Source organism: Mesoplodon mirus (assembly GCF_964341445.2).
Source record: "Mesoplodon mirus genome assembly, chromosome: 9".
NCBI classification, from domain to species: domain Eukaryota; kingdom Metazoa; phylum Chordata; class Mammalia; order Artiodactyla; family Ziphiidae; genus Mesoplodon; species Mesoplodon mirus.
The window spans coordinates 100,756,883-100,774,338 of NC_138985.1; the positions used below are offsets into that span (position 1 = coordinate 100,756,883).

Here is a 17,456-nt window from a genome sequence, read left to right on the forward strand (position 1 = left end):
CAGGAACTGGTATAGCTACGGTATTTGGAGGAATGAACACTTACAAGGTGTTAACAAGACTCAGTCCTTTCATGGGTATTTTTTAAAAGGAGGGGTTGGGGAGGAAAAAAGAAAAGAAAGGAGGAAAAAAGGAAATAGATATTAGCTTCATAGAGCTAAAGACTCAGTGTTTGAGAGAACCTTCTGGTGGGGCTACAGAAAATTTCAGAAAACATTTCCTGCAGCCTGAGATACCCACTGTAACGGGATCTTCCAGAACTGTGTCCATCTCACTGAACTTTAAGTAGATGTTTCCTCGGCAAATTCGCCACAGCAGCCTTTCAAAGGAAGCCATCCTCTCCCGGTTGACCACACCAGCCGTGAACCTGGGCAGTCAGAAGAGAACATATTACTGAGGCACAGGGAGCGGGGTGCAGGGAGAAGGCCCTGTAGGATAGGAAGATGTGCAATCACGAGGTGGAGGACCACCTTCCCTCTGAGCAGGAGGTAAGGACATCGCCCTGATGGGCAGGGGCCACAAGGCCACTCTGGATCCCAGCCCCAACTTTCCCCAAGTCCCTTTTGATCTCCTGTTTCCTTTGACATGTCCGGGTTTCCTTAATCATCCCAATACTATACATTCACTTATTTGCAATTAAAAATATGATAGACCATTCATTATAGCGTTGTAGCTAAAGGGAACAAGTGTTCCATCTGCTCTACAATGGTCTCTATGAGTTTATACAAATAAGGTACTAAAACTGAAACATATATATTGATTTCTATACATCTCTGCTTTTACAATCATCTAGGTATCTAGATAATTTCTGATCCGAACTTTTCAAATGAACTTTAGAATGGTTACTTTCACTGGCCTATTACTTTAAATGTACATTGATTCTGTATTACCTTCTGATCAAATATTTTCAGTACATATTTTCCTTGCCATTCCAAATTCAATGTCTAGTGCCTCAAATAGCAGGCCCCCAAGTACCTATTGAATAAAAAACTAGAATTCTAAAACTCACTTTCATCAGTTTTACTTGGACACTGAATGAAATCCCACGATTTTGAATCACCACACATTTTGGTGGGTATTATCAGATCCTATTACCTCTACTTGTGGAAGACACGATTGCATAACTACCTCATCACTAATTACACTCAAACTTCACACACCAAATCTATTTTATTACCAAAACAGTATTTCAGAGACAAGGGGAAAAAAAACATGTATCCCATAGCCCTGTTCCAAAGCCAGGGAACAGTTGTGAAACCCCATCCAAACAATTAGCACTACATCCTTCCCATGTGGAGACAATACACACATCACACTCTTCAGACTCAAGAAGGTCAGTATCACCATAAACAAGGTAATACTACCTGCAACTCCACTAACCTGGTCAGGTTAGACTTGGGTTTATTACTGGATGGAGGGAGGCCTTACAGTCGTGTGAAAGAGTCCTCACGCCAGTCGCTATTTGTCCATTCATTCATTCACTCACTCAGGGAAATGTACCACGCGCCGGGCACTGAGCTACGGACCAGGGAGCCATCTACACATAACCTTCAGAGCAGGGCGTTTCACTAACCCCAGCTTTCCACTCATGTATGCAGGTGTAGGTCTTAACTCCAGGAGACCAGAAGTGTCTTCCATAAAGAAATCATCAGCTAAATTGGTTTCCGTCTGAAAGTCAAAGAATCACTATTTTCATTTAAATGTATTTAGACTACCTTAAAACCACACCTCATGGTTTTGTCTGCTTTTAATGATATTTCAATTGTCCACAAATAGTTAGAATTCAAAAGGTAGACTGCTTAGACCTGATCTATTTTTCTGTTTTAAATAAAGATTTATGTGTGTGTCAAAAAAAAAAAAAAAAGAGGCGGAGTGCTCCTTGCCAGATCAAAAAGCTTCCCCAGTCTCTTCCTACCAAAATCCCAAATCTGCTCAAACTAACTTGTGCTTTTTTCTGACTTCCACTTCTGTCTGGGCCATTTGGGGCACACACTTTTTAGTGAGCACCTTAATATTTTTGCATTCATTTCAACCAATACCACATGCCACCCTAACCCTCCCCCTCCCCCTCAGCCCAGCCATGTGACAGAAACAGCGCAATTTATTCATATTCCAAACCAGCCAGTTGTCAATATGGAAATTAGAGGTTCTGGAGGAAAAGGCCCTTGAATAAATAGTTCCCAAATTACAACCTCAAAGAAGTCCTGGGTTTTCTTCAGGAGATGTTTGAATTCAGTCAGTTCTAGGAAGCTTTTCTTCAAAGCCTGATAGTTCTGATTGGCTTCCTGTAACTCTCCTTCCAGTTTTTCTAGAGCAGTCTATGCAGGAGGGAAAAGAAAGTAAGCCAGGCAGAAAGCACTATGACACTTACCGTACATTAACAGTAACGGATAACTAAATATCAAAGCAGTATTCAGTGCATCACAAGGTAGCTTGAAGTTGAGAGGCCTGTTCAATCAAACTCAGCAAGATTGTAGAGCTGTAAGTAAAGCCACTCACAGGAGTCTCACAGTCTCTCATCAAATGCGGGGGATCAGAAAACAATCTGGGGGAAGGGACGTTAGCTGCATGAGGAAGTGAAGGCATTTCAGCAAATCACGTCTCTTCCCCCATTTTAAACACTGAATGGTGAAGCTGGAGTAAATTTACATGTTGAGAATTCCTTCTGCCCCAAACACATTGTAGTGATAAAATACAAAATATATTTTCTCATAAAATATAAAAAGAGAAACCACCAGTTCTGAGTTGGGGGGCCTGGAGAACCAGGTACAAGCAAGTGAAAAAGGCAACACAGAGAAGGGTGAGCACAGAAGGCAAGATGACAAAAACGACGAAGAAACCAATCTCCCTCTCAAGTGAGGCTACAAAAAGAATATGGCTCATGAAGAAGTCTAATGATAGGAAAAGTCACCAACAAAATCAACAACCAGAACACAAAATCGCAGTGGGTGGAATTATTTTTACAGAATAGTCTGAAAGAGTTTTGAATGTTCGAAGAGATAAACAAAGGTATTACTTCCACTAAAAAGTAAAACAAGAAATTACTAAACAAACATGTCATAAAATGAAAGAACAGGAAGTATTAAAAAAGAACTACTTAGAAATCTTAAAAATGTAACATACAGCTACTGAAATTCAAAATCCAGTAGGTGAGTAGGGACTTCCCTGGTGGTGTAGTGGTTAAGACTCTGCACTCCCAATGCAGAGGGCCTGGGTTCGATCCCTGGTCAGGGAACTAGATCCCACATTCATGCCACAACTAAGAGTTCGCATGCCACAACTAAGGAGCCCTCAAGCTGCAACCAGGACCCAGTGCAACCAAATAAATAAATATTAAAAAAAAATCCAACAGTTGAGGATCAACTCTCTACTGGACACAATTTAGCAAATAATGTTAAAATATGAAAGCTCATTTCTCATTCATCCAATATCTATCAACAATAGAATGGATAAAATGTGGTACCTTAAATAAAAGAAACACTACCCAGCAGTGAAAATGAATTTATTTCAGAAACATGAAAAATACAAAACTCAGGTAGTGATTATCTCCAAGGGAGGAGGGGAGGGGTGATGAGGGGCACACAGAGGGCTTTAAGAGCATCACTGTGGTCACTTTTCATCTTATACAGGGTGGTGACACTTGATATTTGCTATATCATTATTCTTTGTACCATACATGTTATTTTCTAAAAATCCTAATACACCAATTATTTAATAAAAACAATTACAAATAAATCCATACTTAAACACATTGTAGTGAAACTATAGAACAAAGACAAAACCTTAAAGGCCATCAGGGGGAAAAAAGACATAATCCACAAAGGAAGGAGCATTGAACCAGCAGCAGATTTTATGGGAAAAATTTACTAAGCATGTATCTCCAGATGTTAAGCTTAACTATAATCTATAGCTTTCAACCCAAGAGAAGGGTGAAAAGGGTTGAAGGGTATTACAGAAAGGCAGGAAAGGGGAGAAAAAAACCAAAGGAATGGTATAACAAAGAGCCAGTAACTCAGTAATCACAATACATGAAAATAGTTAAGGTCACCTATTAAAAGACTGACAGTATCATGCTAGATGTTTTAAAAATCCATCTAAGAGACACTCTTACCAAAGAAATTAAACAAACAAAAAATAAAAAGATATCCATGAAAATGTTAGTTCCTATCTTCTAAAAAAGCACCTTAATATCAGACAAAATTGAATATTTAACATTTTTCAAACATACTTTAGTAGGGAGACTACACAATGAACCACACACTGGTCACCCAGCTTCAATTGCATCCCATTCCTTCCCCTCTCAAAAACAATCACTACCCTGAATTTTGAACACTGACTATAGGTGGCACAAGTTGGGGGAAAAAATGAAATCCTCATTTCTTTTCTTTTCTTTTTTTTTTTTAATAAATTTATTTATTTATTTATTTTTGGCTGCGTTGGGTCTTCGTTACTGCACGCAGGCTTCAGTAATTGTGGCACGTGGGCTCAGCAGTTGCGGCACGCGGGCTCAGCAGTTGCGGCTCATGGGCTCCGGAGCGCAGGCTCAGTAGTTGTGGCTCATGGGCCCAGTTGCTCCGCAGCATGTGGGATCCTCCCGGACCAGGGCTCGAACCCATGTCCCCCGCATTGGCAGGCGGACTCTCAACCACTGTGCCACCAGGGAAGCCCCGAAATCCTCATTTCTTAACCATCTGCTCTATCCATTTAATGATTCCATTAAAAGTAATATTGCCATTAAAAATATTTTGGAGAGGGCTTCCCTGGTGACATAGTGGTTGAGAGTCCGCCTGCCAATGCAGGGGACACGGGTTTGTGCCCAGGTCTGGGAGGATCCCACATGCCGCGGAGCGGCTGGGCCCGTGAGCCATGGCCGCTGAGCCTGCGTGTCCGGAGCCTGTGCTCCACAACGGGAGAGGCCACAGCAGTGAGAGGCCCGTGTACCGAAAAATATATATATATTTTTTGGAGAACTACGCAGTATCTAAGAAGTGGTTTACAACATGATAGTAAATGGAAAAGTAGAAAACTATAATGTATATTATGGATACGTAGTTATAAAAAATACAGCTGGCAAGAATAAAAACAGAAAAATTAAGGCCGTTTATGCTGAGATGGTAGATTTGTGGGTAGATTTTATTTCCTGAATTATTATTCCCTCTAGGATTGCTATGAAAACCTCTTTAGAAATTCTACAAGGCAAGGGCCCAAGCCACTGTGTACTATTGCCAGGATTCTCCTTTCTAGTAATGTGGGAGGAACACTCAGGTCACTGCCAGATCAGCTGAATCAATTAACCAATCCCCGTGATCAATGGTAAGACAGATATTACTCTCATAAGCACACGTTGTTTTAATTTCATCTTTACAATAAATAGTATCTAGAAGGAAAATGCTGAGCAAAGACTGCTGGCACACATCTGACTGCCCCTTATCTAACTGGTTATTATTACAAATGTGTACAGTTTCAAACCAACCAGTCAGCCCACAACAAACTCATTGGGGTGCAGTGATTTTTTAAGCTCCTGTCTAAAACATATAACCAATGTCAATTTGGAAATAAAAATACTTGTTACCTGTTTAACAAAAGCAAGAGTCTCCATGTGTGTCAAGTTTCAATGTAATATCAAAGAATATCTGCAATTATTTGAAAAGGCTATTAAAATTCTCCTCCCTTTTCCAACTACCTGTTGTGCAAGGCTGAATTCTCTCTACATACTTCAATGAGAATAACATATCCCAACAGATTCAAAGCAGGACACGAGAAGTCAGTCTTCTATTAAGCCACGCATTTAAAAAATTTGCAAACAACATCACTCTTTTCACTAAAGTTTTTGTTTTGGAAAATACAATTATTTTTCGTTAAAAAAATGTTAACATGTAATGAGATATTGTTATTTTTTGTTTGTTTGTTTTTGTTTGTTTGTTTTTAGCGGTATGCGGGCCTCTCACTGTTGTGGCCTCTCCCAATGCGGAGCACAGGCTCCGGATGCGCAGGCCCAGCGGCCATGGCTCATGGGCCCAGCCGCTCCGTGGCATGTGGGATCTTCCTGGACTGGGGCACGAACCCGTGTCCCCTGCATCGGCAGGCGGACTCTCAACCACTGCGCCACCAGGGAAGCCCGAGATATTGTTATTTTTAAATGAGTTACAGTAAGTCACCTACTTACCAACAAGTTCTGTTCCAAGAGCGCGTTTGTAAGTCCAACAAAATTAACCTAGGTACTCAACTAACAACACATCGGCTATGTAGTACTGTATTGTAATAGGTTTATAATACTTTTCACACAAATAATACATGAAAAACAAACACACACATACACAAAAAAAAAATTCTTCATCTTACAGTACAGTACTTTGAAAGGTACAACTGTACAGTACAACAGCTGGCATACAGAGGCTGGCATCGAGTGAACAGGCCAAAAGAGTTACTGACTGGAGGAGGGAGAGGAGGTGGGAGTGGTAGAGCTGAAGGATTGTCAGCAACAGGAGACGGAGGGCAAGCTGCAATTTCACTCACGCCTGACGCTGATGGCACAGGTTCTGGTTCTTTGCTGGAACCAGATGCACGTTCGCATCTTTGAAAGTTTGCAACTTGAAGGTTCGTATGTAGGAGGCCCACTGTAATAAATATTTTGCTTTTTTTCAGTTTTAGTTCCTAATGCAGTAATATCAGTAAATATAACCCTCATAAATAAAGCTCTTTGGGATCCTCAATATCGTATAAGAGTATACAATCAAGGGACCTGCCCGAGGACAGTGGAGGACTTGAGAGGTAGGACAGGGCTGAGGAGAACGGGCTTTGCTGCCAGGATGGGCCTGACATAGGCAAGAAGGGAACCATCGTACATTCTCAAGCAGGGAAGTGACAAGATAGAGCGACACCATGACAAAAATTAGGCTGGCGGTAGGGAGGCAGAATGGACTGGAATGAAAAGTGGATAAAAAAGATTATACATATGGATAACTGAGCCACTTTGCTGAATGCCAGAAACTAACACAACATTGTAAAAAAAAAAAAAAAAAAGAATGAAATAGTTAAGAAGTTGGAAAACTAGGAAAACTTCTGCCAAAACTCAGAAATAAGATTAGAGTGATTTTGCAGCAACATGGATGGACCTAGAGATTATCATACTAAGTGAAGTGAGTCAGGCAGGGGAGGAGGGATACATTAGGAATTTGAGATGAACAGATACACACTACCATATATAAAACAGATAAACAACAAAGTCGTACTACATAGCACAGGGAACAATGTCTTCTAATAACCTATTATGGAAAAGAACCTGAAAAAGAATATATATGTGTATATGTATAACTGAATCACTTTGCTGTACACCAGAAACTAACACAACATTGTAAATCAACCATACGTCAATTAAAAAAAAAAAGGTTATGGTAAAAACATGAGCCATTAAGATATCTCACAGTCCACAAGATCAGCTCTAGGTGTTTAGGAAGGTGAGGGGGAGGGGAGCTGTTAATTAACAGGGCTGGTATGAGAAGACTAGTGATAAGACTGAAGCTGGAGATGATTTTATGGAAATCCTATTCATATGGATTAAAAACGGTCTCCCAAAATATCCAGATTTTAATAAGACAAGATCCAAAATATTTTCTAGGGGAGTTGCCAGTCTCATATTTCTGTTAGAGGATCTAGATTTGTACTACTGATGGCTTCAACAATTTCAAGAATTTTAAGTTATCTTAAAAGAAAACAAAAAACAAACGAGAAAACCCAGCCAGAGATAAGGTTCAACTCAGTGAAGCTCCTCCTTACCCGCACGCCTCCCTTAGGGAGCCCTTCCTCCTCTGACAATAAAAAGTCCAATTTTTTTTTAATCAAGATCTACAGGGCTGGGACTTCCCTGGTGGCACAGTGGTTAAGAATCTGCCTGCCAATGCAGGAGACACAGGTTCGATCCCTGGCCCGGGAAGATCCCACATGCCTCGGAGAAACTAAGCCCGTGCGCCACAGCCACAACAACGGAACCTGCGCTCTAGAGCCCGCGAGCCACAACTACTGAATCCATGTGCCACAACTACTGAAGCCCGCGCGCCCAGAGCCCGTGCTCCACAACAAGAGAAGCCACCGCAGTGAAAAGCCCGCGTACCACGATGAAGAGTAGCCCCCGCGCACCGCAACTAGAGAAAGCCCGCGCGCAGCAACAAAGACCCAACGCAGCCAAAACTAACTAAATAAATAAATTTATTTTTTAAAAAAGATCTACAGGGCCTTCTGGGATCTGGCTCTGCCTACCTTTTAGCACCCTCTCCCTCTGCCTCACCCTGCCTTCTCCACCACCTGCTCTAGAGGGCTCCTAGAGGGCAAGGCCATGTTTCACTTCTCTCTAAGGTGCCCTGTGCATGGCAGGTACTCAGTGTTTTATAAAGCAACTAGACAGAAAGGGGAAAGAAAGAGGAAGGGCCCCACCGGCCACAGTGACCTTGGCTAAAGAAAACTGCTGTCTTCTCACACTTGACCTCAGGAGCCAGTCTGAGGAGAGGCCTCAATCCAGACTGGAACAAATGCATCAGCTATTTCCCACCAGACACATAATTAGGAAACAACCCATTGGATCCAGCAATTCCACTTCTGGGTATTTATCCAAAGGAAATGAAATCACTATCTTAAAAAGATATCGACATCCCCATGTTCACTGCAGAATTAACAATAGCCAAGACATGGAAAAACACAAGTGTCCACCAACAGATGCGTGGATAAAGAATATGTGGTATATATACACAAAGGAATATTATTCAGCCATAAAAAAGGGAAGGAAATCCTGCCATTTGAGACATGGATGTACCTTGAGGGCATTCTGCTAAGTGAGCTGAGTCAGGCTGAGAAAGACAAATACTGTATGATCTCACTTACATGTAGAATGTGGAGCCTAAAAAAGAAACTAAACTCAGAGATACAGAGAATAGATTGGCGGTTGCCAGAGGCGGGGGGGGGTGTGTGTGTGTGTGAAATGGGTGAAGGGGATCAAAAGGTGCGAATTTCCAGTTATAAGTCCTGCGAATGTAATGTACAGCATGACGACTGTCGTTTTAAAAAAGAAGAAAGAAAAAAAGAAAACATCCCCCGTGCCAGCGTACGGTCTGTTCAGTGGCATCATATAGACAAAACTTTGCTACCTGTAAGAATCTTATGTCCCAAAGGAAACCACTCGGGCTTCCCTGGTGGCGCAGTGGTTGAGAGTCCGCCTGCCGATGCAGGGGACACGGGTTCGCGCCCCGGTCCAGGAGGATCCCACATGCCGCGGAGCGGTTGGGCCCGTGAGCCATGGTCGCTGAGCCTGCGCGTCCGGAGCCTGTGCTCCACCACGGGAGAGGCCACAGCAGTGAGAGGCCCGCGTACCACACACACACAAAAAAGGAAACCACTCCTCGAAGTGGGGTGAGCTTCCCTAGGGCTACGTTGAGAAAGAGAGCTCTCTCCTGGATCAGGGAGAGTGACTCTAAAAATTGCACCACGGGGGCTTCCCTGGTGGCGCAGTGGTTGAGAGTCCGCCTGCCGATGCAGGGGACACGAGTTCGTGCCCTGGTCCGGGAAGATCCCACATGCCGCGGAGCAGCTGGGCCCGTGAGCCATGGCTGCTGAGCCTGCGCGTCTGGAGTCTGTGCTCCGCAACGGGAGAGGCCACAACAGTGAGAGGCCCACGTACAGCAAAAAAAAAAAAAAAAAAAAAAAAAAAAATTGCACCACGGGATTTTCCTGGGGGAGTAACACTGAAAAGTAGACCAACACATAAATCCGCCTCCCCGCCTTCAGCAACGGGGTAAAGGACCCATGAGAGGCTTGCAGAGTCCCCAGGAGACAGACTTCGGGACTGTCCTCAGTAAAGTCGCAAAAGAACCTACCTCCAGGGTAATCATCTCCCGTGGGAGAGGGGTCGATGGGGACTTCTCAGGCACCTGAATCTCAATCTCATTTTGCATCTGATCTTCCAGAAAACCTGAGGGACAAAACCCCATCAGAGAGCCCGAGGTGATTGTACTTTCTCATACTTACAAAACGAGGTCAAGCAGGACAGGTGCCTTTCCCAGCTCAGCTGCCTGAATTGCCCTGGGGACCTGCCACAGCACCTGGATCCCATCTCTAACCTCCCCGACCCATCTCCAGAATCACCTAGAGTAGCATTACAAATAGGGGCATATTACAGGACATCAGCCCTGCAAACCATTTCCCTCCCTTCCAGTTCACTTTTAGACAGCAAGCAGAAAATTGGCTCACGGAGGATTCTCTCCAGCGATTCACACCTTCTGACTTCATTCACAAATTTCCTTTGGAAGCGGCTCTCATTCACATTTAACTAGGCGGGGGGGAAGAAACCACAAGGCACGTGAAACCACAAAGCACACATTAGTAGCAACTGCTGCCAACATATTCACTTTGGTTATTTTATTATTTTTTTTTAAATGCTGGAGAATGTTGCTAGAATCATCTTAGGACTAGATACTTCTGTGCACAAGACAGGAGAGTTCCAGGCAAAACACACCTTGATGTTCTCACACTCAACCCCCCAAATGCCTTAAGCTCTGGCCTCCTTATACTTCTAAGAGTTCTCTTGTAGCTAAGGTTTCCTTATTTTTAGCTGCACTGACTATCCAAATTGCCTTGAATTCCTCAATGGAGTCATGCATATGGCAGGACCTTGAAAACTGCACAGCTCCCTGCAATGTATCCCTGTCTTCAACAAAAAGTCAGCGTCCTTGTGGTGGTGACACACAGCTCAGCCCAATAAATGTTATTGAGGAACTGCCCCATATCAGGTCCTGAGCTAGGAACTAGGGCCACAAAGAACAAGACATGACCCTTCTCTGCAGGGCTTACTTTTGACCCTGACCTTAGTGAGAAAATAGAGTTCAATTTTCTAAATTGGATTCAAACGATTTTTTTGAGGATCTAAACTGCCTCTGGGAAATGATAACCCAACATCATACTCAAAACAGTCCAATGGTGACAGATGGTTAACAGACTTCTCATGGTGATCATTTTGAAATGAAAAGAAATATCAATATCCTGGTATCACTGTATACCGGGAACTAACATAGTCATAGGTGTAGGTCAATTATACTTCAAAAACAAACCAACTCAAAGAAAAAGAGATCAGATCTGTGGTTACCAGAGGTGGGGGGTGAGGGAATGGAGAAATTGGATGAAGATAGCCAAAAGGTACAAACTTCCAACTATAAGATAAACAAGTACTAGGGATGTAATGCACAACATGGTAAATTATAACTAACACTGCTGTACGTTATATATGAAAGTTAAGAGAGCAAATCCTGAGTTCTCATCACAAGGAAAAAAAATTTTTTTCTATTTAATTTCGTATCTACAGTAGATAATGGATGTTCACTAAACTTACTGTGGTCATCATTTCATGATGTATGAAAATCAAACCATTATGCCGTACACCTTAAACTTACACAGAGTTATAGGTCAATTATATCTCAATAAAACTGGAAGAAAAAAAAAAAGAAACAGTCTAGCCCAAGAATGTCACTCTGCAGAGACTGTGGACTCCAGGATACTTTTTCCTCAGACTAACTAGTCAGGAAGAACTGGTTTCTGCCCTGAGAACAAGGTTGGTAATCCATGTGCCCATTGGATATATCAAAGGTTTTGAAGATGGTACATCAGAAAATAAAATACAGTGCCATCTTTGTGATTAGAGTTTCAAAACATTCCTATATAGGAGACACATAGGGAGGAAGGGAGAACATGTTTGCAAGTCACTCGCCCAGTGTTATCGCAAATCCTAGCCAGTAGAACTAGAAACACCGAATTCCATCTATTCCAGCCCAGGGCTCTTCTCCCTGAACTTTGTTCACTGCCAAGAAGTGGAAACTCCACCTTCTTCTGGTCTCCAAAGAATGCAGTACTTACATCTTTGAACTGAACCAATCCAAGCTCTCCAAGCTCAGCTACACAGCAATATGCAGCCTCAACCTGGAGGAAGAGCTGTGACAAACACATCTCCTCACTTCGGAATATGGACGCCATCTTGACCCAGCCTTGGTCTGCAGGAGACAAAGGTATTTGAGGTAACAAATGGGTGAAAACCTTAGGACGAAAACTGGTTTTAGTTGCGTCAAATTAAAACCCAACAGAACTAAAAAATGCAACAGGAATCACTCCTGATTTTAAAAATATTAACAAAAACAAGGCAGCACTTTTCACCACCTATCAGATTGGCAAAAGATTAAAAGATATGATTAAAAACTCATGTTTGTGGAGGGTATGGGGAAGCAGGCATTTTCATACACTTAATACTTGAAGTGTTACATTTGTACAGCTTTTTAGAGAGCAATTTGTCAATATCTACCAAACTTTATATTACTCATATCCTTGACCCAAGATTTCCACTGCTCTTCACCCAGATAAACTTGGAGATGTATGGGGAAATAGACTCACAAGGATGTTTCTGATAACATTGTGTATACTAATTATAATAAATAGACCTAACCTAGATATCCATCAACAGGGGAATGATTCAACTGATACAACAGAACCCTGTGCAGTCAGCAGGAATTAAAAAAAAAAAAATCTGTATGTCCTCTATAAGGAAAAAGGATATTCACCTAGAATCCATTCTCATCCAAGACCCAATAGACTACCCTATTGCTGCCAAGCCAAATTGTCTTCCTCGAAGTCCAACCTTTTGGAAGAACTGTCACACATCCCAGAGGGAGTCCCTTTTCCTTATCATTTTATAATATATAATCTACTATTTGCCAGACACTGGGTTTATCCTTCCTGTTTTAATCCTTCCACTGTCCCATTTTCCCACAGGATAAAGTCTAAAACCCTTGACGTAGCCAACGAAGGGCTGCGTGCATCTCCGGCCTCGGCCTTCCCCTCCAGCTTCACAGAATTTCTCCTTCTTACCCTAGATTTAGAACCTCAACTGCTTCCTCCCCACCCTGCATTCCCCGCACAGCGCATAGTCCTGTCATTCCTCGCTCTGGGTGTCAGAATCCTCTTCCCCCGTAAGCTTTCCCATCCCCAGCACTCCCAGTGAACTCAGGCCCCTCCTATATATTCCTCCCAGAATATAATCATCTTCAATTACTTGCTTAGTGTCTGTTTTGCCCACTAACCAGAAAAATCCATGAGGTCAGAACTCTGTGTTTTTCACTCCATCACCAGTCTAGCTCAATGCCAAAGAAGGTGCTCAGAAAACGTTCCCGATTTATGGACTAGAGGCTAACCCTCATCCCTCCCTCCAGAATGCAGAGTCTGGTTTTCCATTTTTGCCTTTTGACACCGAGATGAATGAATTTTTCATCCTGCCCATTCTGGTAAGTACGGCGATGTTTTCATAGAAAAGAGACGGAAGACATTAGCTTCTTGCAGACCAAAGAGCACAAGGTAGAGACCCTTCCTTCCTACCCAGCCTTGTCCGAGCAGGTCCTGGGCGTGGGTCTCCCGCGGCTTCCTTCGCCGGACCCCGAGCAGGCAGCGCGGGCCGGGTGTGTCGGGCTGGCGAGCGGCGGGCCGGATGGGACCAGCCCGGCCGGGGACTCCGCAGGCGACCTCCCTGCGGCGACGGCCGAGCCCCTCCTGCGGCTTCTCCTCCCCGGGCGCCCGCAGAGGCCGGGAGGCGGCTCTGTTGTACCAACACCGACCTGTCCGGGGCGAAGACAAACCTGCCCCGCCGGCCGGCCCTGCTCAAACCCCCTCCCTCTCCCCGCCCCACCTGTGCCCTCGGCCATGACCTTGGGGCCCCACCAGGAAGCAGTGACTTTCCTCCCTAAGGAAGAAACCTACCCCCCAGCGAGCGGAGGGTTTGGGAAGAGGTTGCTCGAGCCCTCAGAAGGGCCCCAGAGACAACTTCCTGCGTATCTACTGCGCACATCAAAACACTCCTTTTAGGTGGAGAAATGAAATAACATTTAAAAATGGTTTTGGGAAAACAAACAAACACACACACACTACCTTACCAACAATTTCAAAAACACTTACTTTCAAAGGAGAATAGACAAACAAATCCATCTATATAGCCTATGGCTAAAATTCAGCTTCCAGGTGGCCCAGGTAAAGAGACGGAGCCAGTCGAGAGATTTATTCTTTTCTGACTGAGGTTTGCTGTCTTTCCCATTTATCTGGTGGAGGGGTGAGGGGCAAAAGAGTGAGCCAATTAGATGTGTTTCTCTGCAGGGGCCACCTGAGTTCACGTTGTGAGGTGAGCAGATCACTCACGGAGGCCCCGGGTGCCTGGAAAATGTACCCTAGAATGAGGAGCGTGCTTTTTGTTTCTCTACACTTTGTTATGGAAAATTTCAAGCATCTGCACAAGTACAGAGGATAGTATAAGAACCCCCCATGTACACACCAGTCAGCAGCAACAGTTGTTGAATTTTGTATCATCTAATCCGCACCCACTTCTCCTACCCACTCTGGGCTATTTTGAAGCAAATCTCATACATCACATTTTTCTTTCAAAATATTTGAATATCAAAATATTCAAAAGATAAGGATTCTTCCATGTATATGTTGTACACACACACACACACACAAATACTATGGTCACACCTAAAATTCAACAATAATTCCTTATTATCAAATATCCCATCAGTGTTCACACTTCCCAGGTTGTCTGAGATGTGCCTTTTTAGTCAGCCCCTCAGGTGATTTTTGTGTATGATCAAATTAGAACCATTGCTTTTGAGAACACAGGGTGAAAAATCTAACTTTAGCCTGGGAGGAAGCAGAGGGAAGCAGGGTGTAGGCAGTTTGGAAACAATCAGCTAAGAAGCAGCAGCAATTTTGCACCTGGGGCAGTGGAGGACTGGTATTAAGAAGCCAAACTTGGCCACACCCACCCACCTCAACAGGGCAGATCCACTCAAGAGTGCAGACTCACCTGGGCAAAGTTTCAAAGACTGAACTCAGGATTCGCAAAGCAGAGCAGGAAGATTAGAACCGAAAACTTCCAAAGGCACCATCAGTGTTGACTCTGCCTCTCCCATCAGATAAGCTCCGGAGGCAAGACGAGCCCCTGCCCCACTTAGTGCCTCCCTCTTCTCGCCCCTCCCCCCGCCCACCTCCCTTCTGCTCTTCACCCCAGCTGGGAGTGCTGTGTCTTCCGGTCAGTGGGTGGAACAGTAGCTCCCAAAGGTCCTGGTGCCCAGGAGTCACTGAGAAGCATATAGAGAAAAAAGTACATCCTGGGCTTCCCTGGCGGCACAGTGGTGGAGAGTCCGCCTGCCGATGCAGGGGACACGGGGATCCCACATACCGCGGAGCGGCTGGGCCCGTGAGCCATGGCCACTGAGCCTGCGCGTCCGGAGCCTGTGCTCCGCGACGGGAGAGGCCACAGCAGTGAGGGGCCCGCGTACCGGAAAAAAAAAAAAAAGTATGAAAACTAGGGGAAGGGGAAAGAAATAAAAAACAAATTACTCTGAAAGCTGCATGAAGAAAGGATTAGTAATGGACAAGAGAGGAATCTAGTTTGTCAGGAAGAACTTTGATTTCAGTGAGAGCAAGTGGTTTGTCCTTACACTGTAATTGGTAAAAAGAATGATGCAGCCTTTATAGCTGTCATGTTATGAATTTTTGATTATTTAATCTTTTTGTGATAGGCATACATAATTTTATAAAAACAAATTGCAAAACTTTGGGGAAAAGATCTTAAGAAGTTAGAAACAATATAAATGTTCAACATTACAGAACTGGTTAAATAAATTATGACACAGCTGTGTGATAGAATACAGTGCAGCTATGAAACTACCACCAAAAGCATTCTACTGACAAGGAAATCCCTTCTTGGTACACTGTTGATGAAAAAGTATTTTATGAAAGTGTATATATAGTACTGATGACAAATTGAAATTATAATGGAGTGATCACAGTTCAGGCAGACAAAAATGGAGCCAGGTGGCTATTGAGGATCTGGTCTCAGACATGTCTCTGTACCACTGAGAACCTGAACTTTCTTTGAACTATACCAGATCCAAGGACACTACCAGCTATATTCCAAACAACACCTGCCAGCTACACCCTTATGGTCTCAAGGTCTCCCCTTGTAACTATGCAACCATTTTGGACTCCAACCAATCTTTAGTCAACAAGCACCCTACTTCTTGCCAGCTCCGATTGTAATTCTTGATAAACCACTGTAACCTTGCCATTTTTGCCTAAGTCTCCCCCATTTTGTAGTCCAGCAGAACACAATTCACGTGCTTCTTGAATTTGTGTCTCCCAAGCTGCAGTCCTAACAAACCCCAAATCAACACCTTTTTATTTCAATCAGGTCTCTGTTTCTAAAATTTTCTGTTTCTAAAATGAATATACTTGGTGTAGCTGGCAGGATTCAGTGGCAATCGGCACTCCCTCAGATTTGGTGTAAGGACCTACACAGACCCATTGGGTCCAGCCGTCTCATCAGCTGCATCAGGTCTCCTGGCCGGGGTCCTTCCGGTTGAGCTTCAGGCCTTTATTTGGGGGTTTTACTGGTGTCGACTCCCTTTCTGAGAGTGGGGTTTTCTTGTTTGTTTATTTTTCTGTCTTGAGATGTGGGTTTCATGTTTCCACGAGTATTCGGAATAATGGGACACTCTTACAGAGAGAAATTCAAAGAAAGATGACACACCCACCCCCAGAAATCCCTGCTGGCCTTATGTTTAACATCTATGGACCCTCATCCTGTAACTACTTATCAAAATGGGTCCATTTAAGCTGGGATGATTTACATTGCATTGGCCAAAATGGCAAACTTTCAAAATTCCCAAATTAGTCTATCTTCATGCGTGACTAAAAATGTTTCAGAAACAGACAAATAATAGGAAGCATAGTTTAATTAGTGTCTGGAGGCCTCTAAATGTAATATCAAGAAAACTGCTTCCCTCCAAGCTGTAAATGAAAAGTTGACTCAGACTGTCTCTAAACTTGAAAAATCAGTTGAATGAACTCTCTTGCCCCCTCCTACCCCCTCCCAAAGTCTGCATCTTCTCTATCCTTTTATGCACCTTTTCCCAAACTCCTTTTCTTTCATCTGCAAGACCCCCCTCCCTTCTCCTTCTCCACCGGATCCCCTTCCTCCTCCTTTCCTCCCCTCTAACCCCCCTCCTGGCAGGCCCTTTTAAAACTAAGCCTTCTGGACAAGAGAAAAGACCTGCCCTGGCGCCTCAGCAATTCCCCGGGCCCTCCTACAAGTAATCAGAAAATAAATCAGCTGTAAGCCAATATTCAAGGGCTAATAGAAGCAACTGTTTTTGTTTTGCAAATCTCTACAACTACTACAAACTACTACTACCCACCTACCTTCACCAGCCCCAGGGCCTCACCTATTCCTCTCAAAATGATTATAGATATTATAAAAGATCAGGATATCAGAAAAAAAAAGTCCTGTACTTTAAAATTTTTTAAAATAATCATCATCCTAAGACTTATAATAATAGATACTTTTTCTTTCTCTGTCCTATAAAGTTATAAATCTTATCATTTCAAT

The 17,456-nt window shown here is 43.4% G+C and overlaps 1 protein-coding gene across 1 annotated transcript in view; it reads right to left on the reverse strand.

Moving 5' to 3' along the window:
* The window catches only part of ATP6V0A4 (ATPase H+ transporting V0 subunit a4), a gene marked incomplete at its 5' end in the record, with an annotated part of 47,138 nt that extends 35,131 nt beyond the window's left edge, over nucleotides 1-12,007 (reverse strand). Inside the window, 6 exons of the mRNA XM_082632490.1 lie at nucleotides 239-365; nucleotides 1,572-1,666; nucleotides 2,191-2,316; nucleotides 9,862-9,956; nucleotides 10,235-10,313; nucleotides 11,891-12,007. Coding sequence (XP_082488616.1) covers nucleotides 239-365; nucleotides 1,572-1,666; nucleotides 2,191-2,316; nucleotides 9,862-9,956; nucleotides 10,235-10,313; nucleotides 11,891-12,007 — 639 coding nt within the window. The remainder of the gene's footprint in view (nucleotides 1-238; nucleotides 366-1,571; nucleotides 1,667-2,190; nucleotides 2,317-9,861; nucleotides 9,957-10,234; nucleotides 10,314-11,890) is intronic.
* Nucleotides 12,008-17,456: the final 5,449 nt, after the last annotated feature.